Here is a 19,701-nt window from a genome sequence, read left to right on the forward strand (position 1 = left end):
TAATACCACACAACGTCTAGGACACCCCGACCGGTGATCATGCCCAATATCTAAAAGCTTTTAACCTCCAGATGAATGTCATGTCGACATAAAGCCCATCCGACCCCTTCCAGCAACTCAACACCACAAACACACACCCATCCTCACCTCCCCAACCCCTCCCCCCTCAAAACCTCCATCAACGCCTCCGCGACGCCAAGCAACCTTGCATCATCCCAATACTGCCCAATCAACTGCAACCCGGCCGCTTTTTTCTCGTTACCCTCCTCAGCCACACCCACAGGCACGCTCACGGCCGGCAGCCCCGCCAAACTCGCCGGCACGGTAAACACGTCATTCACGTACTCCTCGACGGGGTCCTTACACCCCTCCAGGACCTGGCCGATGGTTGGCGGCGGGGTCGGCGCCGTCGGACAGAGAAGGAAATCTACCTCCTCCTCAGGGCCGCGTTTATCCCTCATTGGCACGCGTTCGTCGAGGGAGGAGAGGTCAACAGGCAGATCGTCGTCGTCGCTGTCCGCGCTGCGATCGACAAGGGGGTTCTGCAGCGCAAACACGCGATCGAAATCCCGCCTCACCAATCTCCGCACCCTCTGCGCCTGCAGGAAATAGTTATCCATCGCCTTGGCCGAGAGGGTGTACGCGCCCAGCAAGATGCGGCGTTTCACTTCGGGCCCGAACCCGGCGGCCCGGCTGGCGGCGTAGAGGACTCCGCCCTCGGAAGCGTCGCTGTTGCTTTCCGAGCTGCTGCTGGTGGTGGCGCGCGCGCCGTAGCGGATGCCGTCGTACTTGGCCAAGTTGGACGACGCCTCGGCGGGAGCGATGACATAGTACGCGGCCAGGGCGTGGCGGGTGGTGGGCAGGGAGACGGGGATAATGCGCGTGGAGAAGGAGGCTTGGAGGACGGAGGCGACGCGCGCCCAGGCGTTGCGGATGGAAGGGGAGAGTTCGGAGATGTTGTATTCGAGCGGGATGCCGATGCGGAGGTTCTGGAGGAGGGAGGTGCATGGGCTGTTCAGAGGGTTGGTGTAGCCTTGCCGATCTTTGGCGCAGCGCGTTCGGGCGGAGGAGCTCAGGCTGGTCGGGTCTCGCGGGTCGTGCTCGGCCCAGAGACCCGGATGCGTACCGTCGCCGACAACGAGGTTGCGGATTCTCTGCACGTCGGGGGCGAGGAAACCGACCGTGTCGAGGGAATTGGCGTAGGGCACGACGCCGAAGCGCGAGATCATGCCGTAGGACGGCTTGTAGCCGACAACGGAGCAGTAGGCGGCGGGCAGGCGCACCGAGCCGCCCGTGTCGGTGCCGAGGGCTAGGTCGGCTTCTCCCCGGGCGACTGCGACCGCGCTCCCGCCTGAGCTGCCGCCAGCGGAGAGGAGAGAGGAGACGTCGGCCGGGGCGTCACCGGTTTCCGGATCTTGGGCGACCGGGCCGAAGACGGAGTGGGTGCTGTGGCTGCCCATGCCAAACTCGTCCATGTTTGTGGTGCCGACGATGCGGGCGCCGCGTGCACGCAGCTGGCCTACGATGGTGGCTTCGTAGGGAGAGCGGTAGGAGGTGAGGAAGGGGGAGGCGCATGTTGTTGGGAGGACGCCGGTCGCAATGTTGTCCTTGACAGCAAGGGTAAAGGAGGAAGGGGGGATGTCGGGGGAGGTTGAAGATGTGTCTACTGTGGGTTGGTAAGCTCGGAACCGTCCTCTTCCTCTTGACTAGACCCTATACCAGCCGAGGGGGGTAAGAAGGAGGGGCATACCCTTGGAGATGAAGTGGTTCAAGTACCGCCGTTGGCGGCATACGGGCTGGCAGACATGGCGCAGCCTTAGGACGCGTGGCCTAGCCCTGGCCGACATGCAGACAGAACAATTGGGTTGTGGGAACGAGGCCGTTCCCTGGTGTGGTCTTAGGTCTTGGTGGTTTGTCGTTGTCATCGGCTCGCCGGCGCTTCAGGCGATAAGAGAAAGTTGGTGGGTCGGTGGTTTGATAAGGGTTAGGGGTGAAAGGCCAAACCGTTGCCAAGAAAACGAACCTGGAAGGTGCCAAGCTCGGCTGGGCCTGGACCTTGTCTTGACGTCATCGGGGGACAAGGAATGCACAAAGACTCAAAAGTCCCCACAGAACACAAAGCTTGTTCCAAAGTTCCCGGTTTGAGAGGCCGAGAGCTCGCAGCATATGCCCCTTTCTGCAGGGTTGCTCGGGATCCAACACCTGCTTGGATGTTGATGTGGAATCAGGATTCCCAAACAAGATCCTGAGAACAGCCCAACATCGGGATTTGTCCGCTTTTTTCTTTTTTTTCAGAGGAACACCGAGGCAGGCAGCGATGTCAGGGCGTCATTCAATCTTGATGCCGAGGCCAACAAGCCTTCTTTTACGTGTTTGTCCAGTAAGCTTGAAGTGCACATGATTTTATTTTTTTATATATATTCCTCATTGTGTTGATGTACACGGTGACATCAGATTCCCTTACGGTAGTCAAACCTGCTGGGACTTCCTTGTGAGTGCTAATTCATGACATCTTTGATCAGCGCCCTGTCGTCCCCAGTCCAAGCCGCCACACCTCCTTTCCAATCATTCCCAGCCACTTATACGTAGCCCGCTGTGAGAGAGCCTATACCACATCTCGCGACGACATCGAGCGCATTCCACCTAACCCACGCCATCGCATCCTCGTCGCAGTCCTTCTTGTCTCTTCGACAGCAGCCTTGGCCTCGTTACCCCTTGACGACACAAGCAACACCAGTTCCAAAAAAACCAAACCTATCAACCCAAACATGTCGCCCTCATCCAAACTCATCCCTCCAAACCCGGCTGATGTCATGGTCATACGCGACATCACCCCCAATGTCGTGACACTTTCCGTTCCCTTCCTGCGGGCGGGCCACGTCCCCATCGGCGGGCGAGCGACAATCGGTAAGCCTTGTCCCCTCATGCATCTACCCTTCAGCTAGTATCAAAGACTCACACCGCATCTTACTATCCCAGTCCGTCTCACATCCGGCTCCATCGCCGTCTTCTCCCCCGTGGCTCTCACCCCCGCCGTGCGCGCCAAGATCGACTCCCTCGGCGGCAACGTGCGCTACCTCGTCGCGCCGGACATTGAGCACCACATCTTCCTGTCCGAGTGGGCGCGCGCATTCCCGGGCGCGAAGCTGATCGGCCCGGAGGGGCTGCCCGAAAAGCGCCACAAGGTCGCTGACGCGGGGAGCGATCCGCAGATTGGGCGGGAGGAGTTTGCGGTGGTGGTGACGCGGGATAATGCGCGTCGTTTGAGCGTCGACGACGAGTTTGATCGGGACTTTGAGGTGGAGTATGTGCATGCGCATCCGAATCGGGAGTTGGTGTTTGTGTACAAGCCCGATCGGGTCTTGATCGAGGCGGATTTGATGTTCAATCTGCCCGCGATCGAGCAGTACTCCCGTGTGCCGGAGGAGCAGAAACCCAAGCCGGGGTTGATTGCGCGGTTGGCGACCGGGATTCAGTCGATTCAGGGGGATGCGACGGGAGCGAAGAGGTTGAATTGGTAAGTTCTTGTCAGGCACTGCAAGAAGCCAGTGATGGGAGTCATTTCTGCCTGCTGCCGTGAGGGGGATATGCTCTCAGCCGAGATGGACAGAACAAGACAGGAAACAGACAGCTGACATGGCGGATAGGTATGTGGCGAGCCGAGGCAACCGCCCTGCTTTCAACGAGAGCATGAAGAGGATAGCCAGCTGGGATTTTGACACCATCATCCCGTGTCATGGCGAGACCATCATCGGGAACGGGAAGGAGGTGTTTAAGCGGGTGTTTGAATGGCATCTGGAAGCCAAGGATGGGACGCAAGCAAAGGTGTGATGAGTCAGCCCGGAGACTTGCAGGAGAGTCTGCGCAGGATCTCGACGTGAAACGACAGACGCAGCTTCATTTCGTATGTGGCTGGCGGGCGGTCATCCCCTGGGGTGCGAACGCTGGATGGGTTCTGGAGGGATCTGGATGAACACTGATCCACTGGCGGAATGTGTGTCTTGGAGGTTGGGGTTGGATCAACCGAAGTGAAAAGATGGACAAAGGCATATAAGCCACCTCCCATCTCCGTTCTGATGGTTCTCTCTTCCGCCGGACAGACAACTGAAGTCATGTCTCTGTATATATACACTCTTATGACCGTAAATGAACATATCTGTTTTCAGTGTTCTCTTCTCAGAAGCCTCAAGGATCTGACTTCCCACACGTTGCTGGCATCTTGAACCCCAACCACGAATTGTCCTTCAAGCCATCACCTAAAGCAGCTCGAGTGGACAACAACCATTGGTAAGAGTCTTGCCCATGTCATGAGCTGAATTCCTGAAGATTGTGTGAACTTTAACTAACCTAGTTCCGTTTTCAAGCTTCTTCGATTGGACAGGCAAACATGGTCAGAGTGAAACTGGTGCAGACAGCCCTCTCACGTCCTGGATTCTGATCGTGCTTCGTGAGTCTGGTCCCTCCCTTTGTTCCTCTCGATCACTGCGGCTGGAGTGGGTGAGGGTGACCGGAAATCTGACACTGGAAGCATCGTTTTCTTCCACCGCCAGACTCTACCCACGTTTAGACACTGGGCGGCGTACCTCGGGATCTTGACCCGACGGTCGAGTTATACCTGTTTGGCCACCAGGCGGTGGTCTATGAAATTTCAGACGATGGAACGGCCCGGGTCCTTGAGTCTATCGGAAGCAGGATACGGCGACAAGGGCGATGCGTGACTAAGCCACTGGACCAGATCATGGGAGTTTGGAATACACAGCATCAGGGAAGATCCTACCAAAGATAGGCACATCTGCAGGACATGGCAAGGGGAGTGTCTGACACTTGTGAACTGAGGACACCTGAGATTGTTCTTAGGTGTTGGGCGCTAGTTGACTGACCTAGGGATAGCTCTAGACTGAGCTGTCCCTTTACGTTTTCAACACTTTGTGTTGATTTTGCCGCTGTTGGGCCTGGACCTCGACCTCCTAGTCATAGCAACGATGGTAATGAGGTGGCAATGATGACAGTGATGAACTTTGTATCGAATATCAAACATGATCTCCAATTAGGTGGAAAGACTCAATTTGGTCACAAAGTTAACCATGAACGCGTCAACATACAACGCCTGTCAACTCCTCTACGAAAGAGAATAAACAAAACACGAAATCCTCCACTGGTGACAATCTTCCCATCAACACGCAATCCGCCCCACCTCTCTCACATCCCTCGCACCTTTCACACCCACTCCCTCGTGCTATTCACCCTCCTCGCACCTGCACCCGCACCTCCTCTCCATCCCGTCTGAAGAGGCGGCAGACTCCACAACTCTCCGCCACCCACCAACCTCCTCGCCGGGGAGAACACCACCTTCGCCAACCATTGAATCACCAACACCACCGGATCAACCAGCAACCTGAAATCCGCCTTGACCGGCGACCAGGTCAGGTACGGCCAGCCCTTCCTGGTCAATCCGTGAGACGCCAAATCAAACAGATATGCTTCCCTCCATGCCTTGTTGGCACCCGTCCAGATATCCCGCTCCAACCGCACCGCCACATAGGTCAAGAACGCGTAAGCCGCGAAGAAGGTGAGGATGGTGAAGACGACGGTGCTCGCAGGCGGCGGGGTTGGCGCGACCAACCGGGGAGCGACGATGGGGAGGAGCTCGTGCTGGGTCGCGGCGTCGCCTTCTTGGTCTTGCTGCTGTTGTTGTTGTTCTTGTTCTTGTTGCTGCTCCTCGGCCCACCACCTGCGTCTGAGATGTCCATACCGGCGATTGACGTGCTGCCATAAAACATTCGCCTCGGCCACGACGTACGTGCAGAGGTAGGCGAGCGCGTAACAGACGTAGATGAGCAGCTGGACGAGGTTGGACGGCTGGACGGCCACCAGCATGAACAGCCAGGAGGCGGTGGTGAGGAAGTTGCAAGCGGCCGGCCACCAGCTGCGGCGGGTGAGGGCGAGGACGCCGTGGCCGTGGCCGCGGCGTCGCGGGCGGCGGCGCGGGTGGCATTTGCACTTACAGTCCAGAGGACGGAGGGCTTCGGCGCGCTCGAACTCGATGTCGCCGGGGACGAGGCCAAACATCTTCTCGAGGAGGTTGCAGAAGCAAGCGGCCTCGGCGTGGTCCCCCTCGCCGCGGCGGTTGGCGTACATTTCCAGGAGCATCTCGATGAGGAAGCGCTGGGCGCGCGGCACCTCCTTGGCCTTGTTGCGCTCCAGGTAATCGATGGCCTCGGTGAGGTCGTTGGCAATGACGCGCACACGGGCGAGGTTGAAGGCGGCCTGGGCACGCACGCGCGCCTCGCGGCGGCGGATGCTCTGCATCAACTTCCCGTACCCGGGGCTGTGTGGTGTCATGCCCGCCGGCTCACGATTGCGCTGGTACAAGAACCGGTAGGCGTCGCCGATGGATTCGACGTCGTCAACGCGCCTCTCGAGTTTCTTGACCTTTTCTTCCCAGCGGTCGATTCCCTCCTTGACCTTGTCGATAGCCTCGACCAGCTTCGTGCGGCAGTACTCGATGAGCGGATCCGAGGTTGCCATGATGATCCGGTCGATCAGGGCCTGTCGGACGTTGCGGCTCTCCTCGTCCTGTCCCGTCAACCAGCTTGCGTTGATGCCGCCGTGGTGCATGATCCAGTCGCGCATGAGCGCTTTGAGGATCCTGCGCTCGTAATCCGAGGGGTTGTCGCGCTTCGTGTGGTAGTCCTGCCTCCAGAGCTGCCACCGCATGTCGTCCATGTACTTGCGGGCCTTCATGGCTTCGTCCATCGTGGCGCGAACCGATTCCACCAGCTTTTCGTCCCCTCTGATGTTGTGCTTGGGCAGCAGCGTCATGCCTCTGAACAGCCAGTGGAACTCTGCCAGGTCCTTTGACAGGTGGTTGCGGTTCCTCACGCCCGATTTGACGTGCTCCTCCAGCTTCGCGATCAGCTCCTTGATGAGCGGTAGAGCGTTTCCTTGCAGGTGACAGCCCGCCTCCATCCGGCGCAGGTGCGCGAGTCCAACCTTCACGGGTTCGAGCATGTAGGCCGGCGTGAAGGAATCGCTCTTGTTGAACAGAATCTCGATGACGCGACGTCCTTGGACAAGATACTTAAGATCATCACCCAGATGGCGCAATGACCAATGCTCCGGCGGCAACCGGCTGGGTTCTAGACTCCGAGGATCGAGCCCCCATGCCGTGTCTACAATCACGCCAAGCTCGTGCAGGATCTTCTCGTCGTAGAGGTCAATGTCCAGGTTGCCGCTGTACCAGGCCTCGGTCCAGATGCGGAGCCTTTGCAATTCCTCCAGGATGGTATTGGCGTCTTTGAGCCGCCACCCGGTGGCCTCCCGAATCTGCTTCGAGACGAACGTCACCAGTTTGTTGACGTTCTTCAGGATCTCGTGATACCTGCCGTCGAAAAGCTCGGGCTTTTGGATCGGAACAGACTCGAGTTGGCTAGAGAGCTCCCTGAGTTTCTCGAGTTCGGATTTCGCGGAACCTTGGGCCTCCGGCTTCTTGTCCTCCGGCTTCACGAGAGCGCGTGCGTCGGTGGATTCATCTGGAGATGTGGGCGAGATCACAGTGCCGGGCTTGATAGTGACACCCTGGAGCGCCTCCTCCAATCGGTTCACCAAGCCCAGGATCCCAAGCATGCGCTTCTTGACGGCTTCGCCAACGTTCTCGGGCGCTTTCTTGATGACCTTATCGACGCTTCTCTGCAACGGCCCGATGATGTAAGTGATGGTGGCCAACTTGGACCTGAGGTCGTCCGCTTCGGTCTTGAACTTCGCCAGGGCATCCGCCTCGATGGTCTTCTCCTTGAGGTTGTTTTCAAGGATGGCGCTCTTGTGCTTGTAGAGCGTTGCTTGTTTGTCGAGCTCTTCGTTGGCCTTCCTCAGCTCGGCTATCTCCTCCGCCCTCTGGTTTCCGTCGGCAGACGATTGCTTGCGCATATTGTCCAAGTCGGCCTCGATCTGAGCAAGCTTGGCCTCGGTGACCTTGAGTGTGTTCTGGAGTGTCGTGTTGTCGTCTTTGGCCTTGCGCAATTCGGCATTGGCCTGAGCTTCCTTCGCTTTGAGTTTCTTTTCCAGGGCCTCGTAGCTTTCCTTTGCCTTGAGGAGCTGAGCTTTGGCGTCGTCCTCCTTAAGCTTGGATTCCTTCTCAAGAGCCTCGTAGCTTTCCTTCGCCTTGCGCAACTTGTCCTCAGCCTCAGCCTCCTGAGCCATGAGCTTCTCCTGGAGAGCCTTGAGATTTTCTCTTTCCTGGCGTAACTCGGCTTTGGTCTCGTCCACCCTAGCTGAAAGCTCTTTCTCGAGCTTCTCGATGTTTTCCTTCGCCTTCCGCAACTCGGCCTCCGCCGCGGCACCCTTGGATGAGAGATTCGCCTCCAGTGCCTCCTGTTCCGCCTTTGCCTGGTTGAGTTGACGTTTGGCCAAGGCCTCCGAAACCTTGAGAGCCTCCTCGAGTCTCTTGCATTCTTCTTTGGCCTTCTGCAACTCGGCCTCGTTCGCGGTCTTCGTGGACTCAAGTTCCTTCTGGAGAGCTTCGTAGTCGTCTTTGGCCTTGCGAAGCGTAGCCTCGACCTCAGCCTCCTTCGCTTTGAGTTCCGCATGGAGAGCCTCGTACTCCTGCTTCGCTTTCTGCAGCTCAGCCTTGGCCTCGGCACTCTTAGTCGACCACTGGCTTGTCAAGGCTGTGAGATCGCCGAATTCCTTCAGCTTCTTGGTCAACTGCTTCCGAAGATCGTTGGCGGTCTTCTCCTGGGACTTCAGAGACTCCATGGTGTCGTTAATTGCTTTTTCCTTGACCTTGACATCCTCCTCGAGCTTGCGGATCGTGGCGTCTCCCAGCCTGATTTGCTCCTCGAAGGCATCGGAGAGCGCCTTCAGCTCTTCCCAGTCCTGGTCCTTGGATTCGATCTCGGACTTCAGCGCCGCGATTTCCTCATCCTTGGCCTTCAGTTGCTTCTCGAGGTCGCGAATCATGTTGGCATCCGACTGGCCTTGCTGTTTCTGTTGGTCCAGGAGGGCTTGGAGTTGTCGGTGCTCTTGCTCCTTTGCCTTCAACTTGGTGTCAAGATCGCGAACCTCCTTCTCCTTGGCCTTCAATTTATCTTCTATTTCGCGGCATTGACTCTTCACCTTTGGTACTTCCTGTTTGCTTTGATCCAAGGAGTTTTTCAGGTTGTTAAACTCTTGCTCCTTAGTCTGCAGCTGCTCTTTGAGACTGCCAACTTCACGATCCTTATCCTCCAAATCCTGCTTGAGTTTTGCTGCCTCGTCGTCGGCCTCCTGGAGCTGCTCCTTCAGCTTGTTAATTTTGGCTTGACTCTCCCGGGCCGCCTTTTTGGCGTTCATCATCTCATTGTACAACTTTGTCCTCAACTCGCGGGCCTGTTCCCTGCTCTCTGTAATTGTAATGGCGGCCAACTGTTCTTGCTCCCTCAGTTCTTTCTTGAGTTTCTGCACCTCGGCTTCGTGAGCCCGGCTCGTGGCAAGCGCAGCAGATGTTGCCTCAGCCTGCTGTTGCAGCAACTGCTTCAGATTGCGGACGTTATTCTTGTTGGTCTCAGCCGAAGCCTCGATTTCTGCTTCCTTGGCGGCCAGGCGCATCGTCAAATCGGCGCACTCCAGCTCCTTCTCCTTCAGTTTCTCTGTGAGGATGACGACTTCAAGCTGCGTGGCCTTCAACTCGTCCTTAAGCTCTTGCGCTTTGTTCCAGTTGTAGCGAGTCACTCCAGCCTGTTCAGTAGCATGCTTGATCTGCTCGTTGAGCTGCGCTTCAAGGACTGCCCGCGCGTTTTCTGCCTCTTCCAGCTTCTTCTTCAGTTCAGAAATCTCCTCGACAGCGACCTCAAGCTCGTCTTGGAGTTCTTCCGCCGCCTTCAGCGCGTCGTTGGCCTTGTTGGCTTCAGCCATCATATCTTCCACGACCTCTTGCAACCCCTGAGCTTCGACCTCCTTTGCCTCGAGTTGTTCCTTGATCCTGAGGTAGTCGGCGAGCCCCAGGTCCTTGGCCTCCAGCGTCGCTTGCAGGGTTGCAAGCGCCTCCTCTCTGGCGTTGAGTGTGCGCTTGAGATTTGCAATCTCGCGTTCCGAGAAGTCGAGCTGTTCATGGAGATCTCGGGACCTCCTCTGGGCGGCGTCGCTCAGCTTGGCATCTCGCTCAAGGTCTTTCAAGTGCGCTGCAAGGTCATCGCACTCTTGCTGCTTGGCTTGGAGCGTGTCCCTGATGCGGATGAGATCGCCCAGCTCAAGGCTCTTCTCCTTCAATTTATCTCTGGCCTTCATCAGTTCGCGCTCTTTCTCCTTAAGGTCATCCTTGATCTGTGCGAGCTCCTTCGCTTGCTTGTCCTTGGCCTTAGAGGCTTCCTTGAGGTCCGCCAGCGCCCGATCTCTGGCCTCCTTGAGCGTCTTCTTGATATCGCTGAGCTCGTTCTCCTTCGATTCCAGCTTTTCCCGGAGCTTCTTGACCTCCTTCTCCTTGGCCTTGAGTTCCTTTTCGAGCTTCTCCTTGGCTGACTTGAGCTCCTTCTTAGACGAGCTTGAATCGCTGTCCGAGGACTTGAGCTGGTCTCTGAGCCTGCGGATGTCGGCGTCCTTATCCTGGGCGGCCGATTTGAGCTGGGCCAGCTCGGCTTGGAGCTTGCGGACTTCGGCTTCCTCAGCCTGGAGGGCTGACTTGACATCATCCAGCCTTGCCGTCGTATCTCGGGAGCTGTTCCAAAGACTGTTGTAGCTCTCGTCTTTCTCTTTGATCGTTTCGCGGAGCTTTTTGATCTCATTCGCCTGGCGCTTGGCAAAGTCTTCAAGGCCGTCCAGCTCTTTCTCCAAATCCTCGATATTCTGATTGGCCTCCTTGAGAGCCATCTCCCTTGCCCTGAGTGTTGCCTTGACCTCAGAAAGCTCGTCTGCTGCCACGCCCTTCGCTTCGAGCCTGGAATGGAGGTCGCGGACTTCGGCCACCTTGTCTTCGAGTGCCAACCTGACCTGGGCCAGCTCCTTAGCTTCCGGTTCCTTGTCCTTCAGCTTCTGCCGGAGGTTTTCAACCTCCAACTCCCTTGTCTTGAGGGCTTCTTTGATCTTGATGAGGTCGGCAGCTTCCCGCTCCTTCGTTTTCAACTTGTCTTGGAGCTCGTTGACAATCTTGTCCTTCTCCTTGAGCGTCTCCAGGAGCTGGTCGGATCCGGAATCATTCGCTGCCCGGGCCTCCTTCAACCTCTTCTGAGCTTCTGCCAAGGCCACCTGTTCCTCCTTCAATTCATCTTGGATCCTCGAGAGTGCCGTTTCCTTGACAGACAGCTGGTGCTCGAGAATATCGACCTTTTCCAGGGCCTCTGTCAGCTCTTCATCGAGTTTCTCGAATGTGTCCCTGTTCGTTTCAGCAGAAGACATGGCATAGTTGAGCGCTCTGCGAATTGTCCCAATGCCGCTTTGGTTAATACTCTTAATACTCGATCCGCTCTCCTGAACCAGCTTTGGGGGTATTGGTTGCTGTGGCAGAAGCTGGTTTGACAGTTCGACAAGCTCCTCGAATTGATCTTCGTAGTACCTGTGGATTCCGGTCACAACGGCCTCGTGGTCCTTCTCCAGTTGCTTCTGGTCCTTAAGCTGTTTTTCGAGAGCCTTGATCCTCCGCTGGTATACACCTGCTGCAGCTTCGGTGAATTGCAGATTGGCGTCCTCGCGGTGGTATACACTTTCTAGCTCCTCGTACTTCGCGCGTAGAATGCGGTTCCGGATCTCGGACTCGGTGATCTCGTTGTACGCGGCAGCGAGGCCGAGCATTGCACTGACTTTGCCCTGCATGGCGATGTCATACAGTTTCAGAATGCTTTCTACAGTGTCACGCAAAGGCTTTGGCGTTTGGGGGTTCGTCAAAATCTCCCGGATAAATCCTTGTGTATCTATCCTGTCCAGCAATCCCTTCCGCGGTGGCGTTGTCACTTGTCTCGCAAGTTCCTCCAAGGTCGTCTGGGTGTCCGGCGACCATAAGGGAAACTCCCAGTCGTTGTCCTGGACATCATCAGGTTGGGTGATGGGAGGATTCTGCATATAGATGTCCTTCAACTTGAGGTGGACGACACGGCTAACATTCGGGTTCTCGGGAGAGCCCTTGCGGCGGTAGAAGAAGGGGTCCGTCCTGTCTTTATTGGCCATTTGCTCACGGTCCTCTCGACTGCCGGGGTTGTCGACGCTTGCCATGCTTCCGCCGCTTGCGCCAGTTCCGCCGGCTGACCGGCCTGCCACTGACCGGGGCGGCGTCGGCGTCTTGTCGCTGTCTGACTTGTTTGACATGGTTTGTGTCTCTCGACCAAAGCAAAAGCAAGATGAATCACATCAAGAAATTGGGTACACGTGAATGATGTGTATGCTCAGGAGCTCCTTTGAAACAGTGGTTGAAAAGAAGAGGAGAGAGACCTTGGGTAAAGTAGTTAATATTGGGATGACTCAAACGCTTTGTTGCCGGGCAGAGACAGTGAACACAATGAAGGCAAGTTGCCGAGTGGGCAGGACAGTTGGGGATGGTGTCAACAAAGACAATTGCGCCTCAGCCGTTTTCAGCAACATTTCTGGCATCTCCCTAACATTTGGCTTTGAGGACAAAGAAGCCAGGCAAGAACCCCGTTGTTTGAACTGACGCTCCTGACAGCAAACTGTCCCGCTTTGGGGAGCCTCCTTTAAGGAAATTGACTCTCAATGAGCGGGGACGTGCGCCAAGCTTTGTCAGTGTTGCAGTACAGCAGATGGGCGGCAGTGGATTGCTGGAAACCTATATGCAGGAATTGCAAGTAGCGATTGAATGATGATACAGGAAGATATGACAAAAGCCTCGTATTAGCTGTACCAACCGCGAGCACCAGGCCCGCGGTCCACCTCTTCTTCTCTTGTGGGAATCATGGGCTTCTTGATGTCAAAGGCGTCGATGAGGTCCCTCCACGTCTCCATGTCGATCGACATGATCGCTTGGTGTCTCATAGCCGCCTTGGAGTGTGACGGAACTGCTGAGGAATTGATGCGAACAGGCTCTAGGATACATGTTAGTCTCATGGATGGCGGAAGAGGCGGTACGTGCTTGCGTACCTATGGATGGGAGGCCGTTCTCGTCAAAATCAAGCCTGACACTTCCTTCCCGTATCAAAAAGCTAACGTAGAACATGTTTTCTACTGTTTGGCCGAACGACTCAGGGTTGATAACGAAACGCAGCAGGTCAACACCGCCGGTGTTGCGCAGGGCGAACCGGTCCATGATAGCTCTCTCCTCCTCAGGCGAGGGGTCATCGCCGAGATTATCGAGCGCCTCCTCCACCTTCTCCTGGGCATCTCTCTGGGCCGAGTCTAGCAACACGTGAATCTTCTTGCATATTGACGGCAGGTCGTTCTTGTCTGACTTCTTCAGGTCCTCTGCTCTGATCTCCTCGGGCCGTATTTCTCGAATGCTGTTGACGCGAAGCGGCGCGTTACGCTTCACGATCTTGCGAGCCTTCTTCTCAATCGACAGCGGGCCAAGGAGGAAGCCTGGCAGAGCGGGTCTGCGCACAGCCGGGACGGCAGCATACCGGCCGAGATGTGCCCAGTTGAACATGTCGCCTTCATCACCGATGCCCTCCTCATCGTCGCTTCCAAGAGCGCCACGGTTGCTGGTCCGACGGCGCCTTCTTTGCGTGCTCGAGAGCTCGGGTGCTTCGTCGTCGGCGATGCCGCGGCCGTGTTGCATAAAGGTGATGCATTTTGAAACGAACTCGTCCACATCGACGCCGTATCCGACATTTCCGGCAGTCAACCGTTGCAAACGCCGGGCTGAAAGATCAGCGGCAAGGACGAGACTGCGTGAGTCGATGGCGGCTTCGGCTGGCTGCTTGATATCCTTGAGGATAGTGTCGGACTGATCTATGACCTGGAGCAGGGCGGTGGGGTCTGATTGAATGTATTCGTCTGGGTTTTCCGTCATGTTCTTGTGCATTGTGCGGTACTTGCGCGCAATCTGACGGCGCTCCTCCATCGATTGCGCGGGGTTGTACTCGGCATCGAAATCGTCGCCATCGTCGGCGTCGGGCGATGGCTCGCGGGTCCTGCGGCGGCTAGAGGTTTGCTCACTCCCAACATCGGATGTGCGTTTCCTCGTTGACGGTCCCGCAGATTCGCTGGGATCCCCAGCGCCACGGACAACGAGATTTCTGCCTCGATCCATTGTGTCGGCAGCGGTGAGATTTCGGGGAATGCGATTGGGGGGGGGGTTGATGACGGGTGGTGTTGGGGATGGATCAGTGATGAATGAGACCAGCAGGCTGGAATATCCTATACAGTGGAAATAAATCAAGGATCTTTTATGCCATAATTGGCCACAGTAACCACTTTCAAGTCCTATCAGAGACCATATTTGGTGGCGGCGCGTGTCGTTGTTTCGAAATGGCTATCGTTTAAAATGGTCTTGGAGGGGAAGAGGTCGCGTCCCAGAGACGCGGTTCATCGCGCTCAGCAAAGTTACGGTAACATTACATGCAGAAACCCCACAGTGGGGCAGGTGGTGCAAAGCGTGGGGCTCGAGCAGCTGCCTCCGTTTGTGTGAGGGTCGGACCCACAGTGGGGATCCACCAGGCCAACGAGACCGCGTAACGTCACGTACCGTATCATCGTCATCGGCTTCCTCCCATGAACATCATTTCCCACCAGCCTGGCGCTTCATGATCGGACTCTGCATCAACAACACATCCCTCCGGTGACTTGATATTTTACATCCAAGGCAAATGCCACACCCGCCCCTCACAATAGCCTCTTCACAATAAATCTTCAGCCCTTGCTCCTGGGTGAGCAGCGGCAGAGCCACCGCTGAAATGGAGCCCTTTACATTTGCCAGCTCCGATCTTCTGAACTTCCCCGTCAGCATCCGCATGTATGTTGCCTTTACCCTCATGTTTTCCCTTTCGATTTTGTTAGACTGACTTTGTGGTCAGCATCAATCTCGACGGTGCAGAGGCCCCGCTTCCGTTCTCAACCCTGCTTGACCATCCAGAACTCCGCCATATTGGATCTAACCAAAGGTATCAATACTTCTCCGCCAGCTCGCATCATGCACATGACTTACTGAAGAACACCCGCAGCCCCCATTCGGACTTGTATGTCACGGTTCAAGTCTGGGCTGGATCCAAGCCTTTGACGGTTCCAGTACAGACGTCTTACAAGGCCTTCCGGAACGAGAGGCGGTGGAATGAGTGGCTGACTCTGCCCATCACCTATTCCACGCTCCCCTTAAACTCCTGCCTGGCCATCACTATTTGGGACGTCTCCCCCACCGGTGGAAAGGGCGCACATGGCCACGCAATCCCCTTCGGGGGGACCACGCTTCCCCTCTTCGATAAGCACAACCAGCTGTACAAGGGCCGTCAGAAATGCCACATCTATAGGCACCGCCAAGCCGATGGTCATGACGACTCCAAGACGCCCGCGTTTATCCCCAAGAAGAAGCCACAGGACGGCGGTCCGCAGGACCATGAGGCCGACGAGCTCGACCGCATGGAAAAGTTGTTTAAGAAGCATGAGATGGGAGAGATCCCGCGCATTGAGTGGCTTGACCAACTCGTATTTCGGGGCTTTGAGAAGCGTGGCCTACAATCTCGGTCAGCGGCGAGACCACCTCCACAAAAGCTAACAGAGGCCGACAGTCAAACCGGAGCCAACGGCGTCCACGGGGACTCGGAACCATCCGCCTTCCTCCTCAACGTCGAGCTGCCCAGATTCGATTTTCCAGTCGCCTTTGCCGACTTCGAATACCCACCCCCTCCCGTCTCTTCTTACCTACAAGCTTCCACTGCCTCCCAATCCAACATCTTGAAACCACTACCCGAGATGCATTTCGGGCCGGGCATCAACCCGAGAGATGACGATGATGATGATGGGAATGGAGGTCGCTTGATCAGAGTGTATGACCCTGAAGTGGCAGCTAAGGACAACCCTGCCGAGAGCAAGCACCGCAGGCTCGTCCGCGGCCAACACCGGAACGGTATCCTGGACAAAGACCTGAAACCCAATGCCAAGGTTCGGGACGAACTCAACACCATCATGGCGTACCCGCCTACCCAAACGCTTTCGCCTGAGGAGAAGGACCTCATCTGGAAATTCCGCCACCACTTGACCCGCAACAAGAAGGCCCTCACCAAGTTTGTCAAATCAGTCAACTGGCAAGACCAATCCGAGGCGAGACAGGCAACCCAAATGCTCAGCAAATGGACCGAGATTGACGTCGACGACGCCTTGGAGTTGCTCGGGCCAACCTTTGATAACCCAGCAGTGAGGGCCTATGCTGTTGACCGTCTGCGGAAAGCCGACGATCACGAGCTCCTTCTGTATCTGCTGCAGCTGGTCCAAGCTCTGAAATATGAGCATATCTCCCCCCAGTCTAGCCACGAAGTCACCCAGGACTCGTCATTGGCAAGCTTCCTCATTTCACGAGCCGCAAGCAGTTTTACTTTGGGAAACTATTTCTATTGGTATGTCATGACGGAGCTGGATGACAAGTCAGGGGCCCAGGCCCCTGACAATCAAGCCATCTATGGCAAGATAGCCTATGACTTCATGACAGAGCTTGTCAAGCAACCCGGGGGGGAGGAAGTCAGGAAGACCCTCAGGCGACAGGCAGAGTGGATCGCCATTCTGTCAAAGATATCGGGAGAGATCAAGGCGTCGAACGAGTCCATAGCCAAGAGGACCGAGCGCGTCAAGCATTTCCTCGCCGACCCGAAAAACGAGCTCGTCACAATCGACCCGCCGCTGCCGCTGCCTCTTGACCCCTCCGTCGAGATTGTGGGTGTCGCTCCCGAGGACACGGTTGTGTTCAAATCTTCAGTCAACCCCATAAAGGTGGCATTCAAAACAACCACGGGCCGCAAGTATCCAGTCATCTTCAAGACGGGCGACGATCTTCGCCAGGATCAACTCGTGATCCAGATCATCACGCTCATGGACGAACTGCTACAGAAAGAGAACCTCGACCTCAAGCTGACCCCATACAAGATCCTGGCCACTAGTACACGGAGTGGCCTCGTGCAATTCATCCCCTCGATGACCTTCGGCTCGATCATGAGCAAGTACCGCAACAATCCTCTTCTTTCCTACCTTCGGCAGAACAACCCAGACAGTCGTGGGCCCCTAGGGGTACGCAAGGAAGCGCTCGATACATATGTGCGGTCATGCGCCGGCTACTGCGTCATCACTTATATCCTCGGCGTCGGTGACCGCCATCTGGAAAACCTCCTGCTCACTCCGGATGGTCACTTTTTCCATCTCGACTTCGGGTTTATCCTCGGGCGCGACCCCAAGCCGTTTGCACCGGCCGTGAAGATCACCAAGGAGATGGTGGACGGCATGGGCGGGAATAATTCCGAGCAGCATCGCCAGTTCAAGCAGTACTGTTATCTGGCCTTCAGTGCGCTGCGCAAGAACTGCAACCTCATCCTTAACCTGTTCACGCTCATGATCAACTCGAATCTTCCAGATCTCAACTTGAACCAGGAGCGGGCGGCCCTCAAAGTGAAGGATCGGTTCCACCTCGATATGTCGGAAGAGGATGCCCTTCGCCACTTCGAGGGCATCATGGAAGACATTATCGCTTCGCTAGTGCCTCAAGTGATGGACAAGCTACATGAGATCGTGCAGGCCTTTAGGGCGTGAGGAATGGCGCACAAGGTTGGATATTGCAACGGGTTCAGGGACACATTGGTTTTGACACACGGGCTTGGCGTATTGGGATTGAGGTATGACATATCCGCGGGGCCTTAATGGACAAACAGCTAGTGAGATTATGAGGTACATGCGATGAGTTTATGATATGTGCTACCGTCATCTGCCATCATCATGAAATGATTCATAATACTACAACATTGAAGCCTTCAATCCCTCGTTCATGTGTCACCAAACACAAACAGCCCCTTTCCACTCCTGAAACCCGTCAGCGTGCCCTGAATGGCGTTCTTGAGCACCTGCTCCTCCGTTTCCCAATCCCACCTCACCTCCTGCACCGGCGAGTGCCTAAACTTGCCCTGGCGCATCAAGTCCAGAATCTCATTGATCATGCGCTGCTTCTCCTCTGGGTTCTCCCTCCCCCACTCCGTCAGCCAGAACCCCTCAAACCGCAGCCTCTTGAAGATCTGCGGGCCGGTCGGGAATGGGAAACTCTGCCGCGACATGCCGCCGTACGTGACCATGCATCCGCGTGGGCTCAGCGCCTTGACCATGGCCGACGCCGACTGTCCGCCAACGCAGTTCAGGCCCAACAAGACAGGCTCCTTGTCGTTGCGCGTCCACTCCTCCTTCAACCGCTGCCCGAAGCTCCGATCGAGAAACTCCTTCTCCGTCACCACCACGTCCGCGCCAAGCTCCTTCAGCTCGTTCTTCAACGCCTCCGTCTCCTCGCTCGTCTCTCTCTCCCGCACCACGTTGATGCTCCGCAACCCCCACAGCCGGCCAAACTGTATCGCCGCCCTCCCGACGCCACTGTTAGCCCCGTTCTGGATAAACCACATGCCTCCCCGCGGCGGATCCGGCCCGGAAAACCGCCTCACGCTCTCCCCGACGAGATCCACATAGTCCCTCAGCATCCGGTACGCGCTGCACGGATTCACGCTCACCGTCGCCACCTGCGCAGGTGTTAACCCGCCGCCGTCCACCTTGAGCAGCTTGCGCGCCGCGTCCTCCACCAGCGCGTGCGTCCGGAACGTCCCGAACCCGGGGCCCGCGGGTATCACCCAGTCCCCGCGCTTGAGAACGTTGGCGTCGACGCCCGGGCCGACGCTGACGACTTCAAAGCACCCCTCGTTGCCGGGCACGTACGCCGGCTCGGGAGTGCCGAGAAGCAGCTGGGTTTTGCGGGTCGGGTTGTTGGGGTCGTCGGCGGCCGACTTGAAGTCGGGCCGCGCGCCGTAGGTGCCTTGGATGGTGTTGACGTCGGCCGGGTTGACGGGGGCGGCGAGGGTGCGGAGGAGGACGGAACCGTGCGGCAAAGAGGGGGTGATGCTGTGCGTGTGGAGGTGGAGGACCTCGCTCGGTTCGCCGAAGTGGGAGAAGTAGAGGGCCTTGGCTTGAGTGTAGCCGTAGGGTCCGGATTTGTGGCGGCGCGGGGTGAAGGTAGGAGTGTTGGCGGCGGCGGCGGTGGTAGTTGGTAGTGATGGGAGGATGGGGTGTGACTGATTGCGGAGGGCGGGGAGGCAGGTACGGGAGTTGCGAATGAGGTGGCGCCGGCTGGTGGCGCTTAGGATGGAGGTTGCCATGGTGGCGTTGAGTTTTCTGAAGCAATCTCGTGGTAGGTCTGCGCGAGGGAATTGATGGATGGGCCGGATGCCGCAGTGCTGCTACCTTCTCGTCTGCGCCTATGGAACCTGAAAAGGCCTGGGATAATTCGGCCGAATCGACGAGGGGAAATTGCCCCTCAATAGATGAGCAATTGGTCAATTGGATCCCCAAAGAAGCGCAATGGATACCCCGGGCTCTACCAGGAGACTGAGATTGCGGCAGGAAGTCGGGAAGAAGTTGATACTTCCAAGTCGTTTGGATTCCGGTGGACCGAACGCAACGCCGCATGACGTCGGAGCTCACGGGAGGTTCCACATGAGCTTTGGCCAATCGGGAGGACGCATCGGAAGGTCAATCACGACGCTGGATGCCGGGGGATCAAGTCTTTAAGCATCAGTTTCGCCGTGATGTTGCCAGAAATACCAGCTGAAAGGGGCAAAGCAC

General features: G+C 56.7%; 7 protein-coding genes across 7 annotated transcripts; 2 read left to right on the plus strand and 5 right to left on the minus strand.

Moving 5' to 3' along the window:
* Positions 1–143: 143 nt before the first annotated feature.
* Positions 144–1,847, minus strand: VTJ04DRAFT_2563 (uncharacterized protein; the record flags this gene model as incomplete). The annotated part of the gene is made up of 2 exons (XM_069360366.1): positions 144–1,666; positions 1,751–1,847. The coding sequence occupies 2 exons, from the start codon at positions 1,845–1,847 to the stop codon at positions 144–146; spliced, it is 1,620 nt and encodes a 539-aa protein (XP_069221084.1).
* Positions 1,848–2,768: 921 nt separating this feature from the next.
* Positions 2,769–3,831, plus strand: VTJ04DRAFT_2564 (uncharacterized protein; the record flags this gene model as incomplete). Its single annotated transcript, XM_069360367.1, has 3 exons — positions 2,769–2,907; positions 2,980–3,517; positions 3,648–3,831. 3 exons carry the CDS (start codon positions 2,769–2,771, stop codon positions 3,829–3,831), a joined length of 861 nt encoding a protein of 286 aa, XP_069221085.1.
* A 4-nt stretch (positions 3,832–3,835) lies between these two features.
* On the minus strand, positions 3,836–4,114 carry VTJ04DRAFT_2565 (uncharacterized protein; the record flags this gene model as incomplete). Its single annotated transcript, XM_069360368.1, has 1 exon — positions 3,836–4,114. One exon carries the CDS (start codon positions 4,112–4,114, stop codon positions 3,836–3,838), a length of 279 nt encoding a protein of 92 aa, XP_069221086.1.
* Positions 4,115–5,217: 1,103 nt separating this feature from the next.
* Positions 5,218–12,270, minus strand: VTJ04DRAFT_2566 (uncharacterized protein; the record flags this gene model as incomplete). Its single annotated transcript, XM_069360369.1, has 1 exon — positions 5,218–12,270. The coding sequence occupies one exon, from the start codon at positions 12,268–12,270 to the stop codon at positions 5,218–5,220; it is 7,053 nt and encodes a 2,350-aa protein (XP_069221087.1).
* Positions 12,271–12,810: 540 nt separating this feature from the next.
* Positions 12,811–14,164, minus strand: VTJ04DRAFT_2567 (uncharacterized protein; the record flags this gene model as incomplete). Its single annotated transcript, XM_069360370.1, has 2 exons — positions 12,811–13,001; positions 13,057–14,164. 2 exons carry the CDS (start codon positions 14,162–14,164, stop codon positions 12,811–12,813), a joined length of 1,299 nt encoding a protein of 432 aa, XP_069221088.1.
* Positions 14,165–14,807: 643 nt separating this feature from the next.
* VTJ04DRAFT_2568 (uncharacterized protein) lies at positions 14,808–17,640 on the plus strand (the record flags this gene model as incomplete). The annotated part of the gene is made up of 3 exons (XM_069360371.1): positions 14,808–14,866; positions 14,928–15,014; positions 15,075–17,640. The coding sequence occupies 3 exons, from the start codon at positions 14,808–14,810 to the stop codon at positions 17,638–17,640; spliced, it is 2,712 nt and encodes a 903-aa protein (XP_069221089.1).
* Positions 17,641–17,870: 230 nt separating this feature from the next.
* On the minus strand, positions 17,871–19,235 carry VTJ04DRAFT_2569 (uncharacterized protein; the record flags this gene model as incomplete). The annotated part of the gene is made up of 1 exon (XM_069360372.1): positions 17,871–19,235. One exon carries the CDS (start codon positions 19,233–19,235, stop codon positions 17,871–17,873), a length of 1,365 nt encoding a protein of 454 aa, XP_069221090.1.
* Positions 19,236–19,701: the final 466 nt, after the last annotated feature.

The sequence above is a fragment of the Mycothermus thermophilus genome, assembly GCF_041956435.1.
Source record: "Mycothermus thermophilus strain CBS 625.91 unplaced genomic scaffold VTJ04scaffold_2, whole genome shotgun sequence".
Classification (NCBI taxonomy): domain Eukaryota; kingdom Fungi; phylum Ascomycota; class Sordariomycetes; order Sordariales; family Chaetomiaceae; genus Mycothermus; species Mycothermus thermophilus.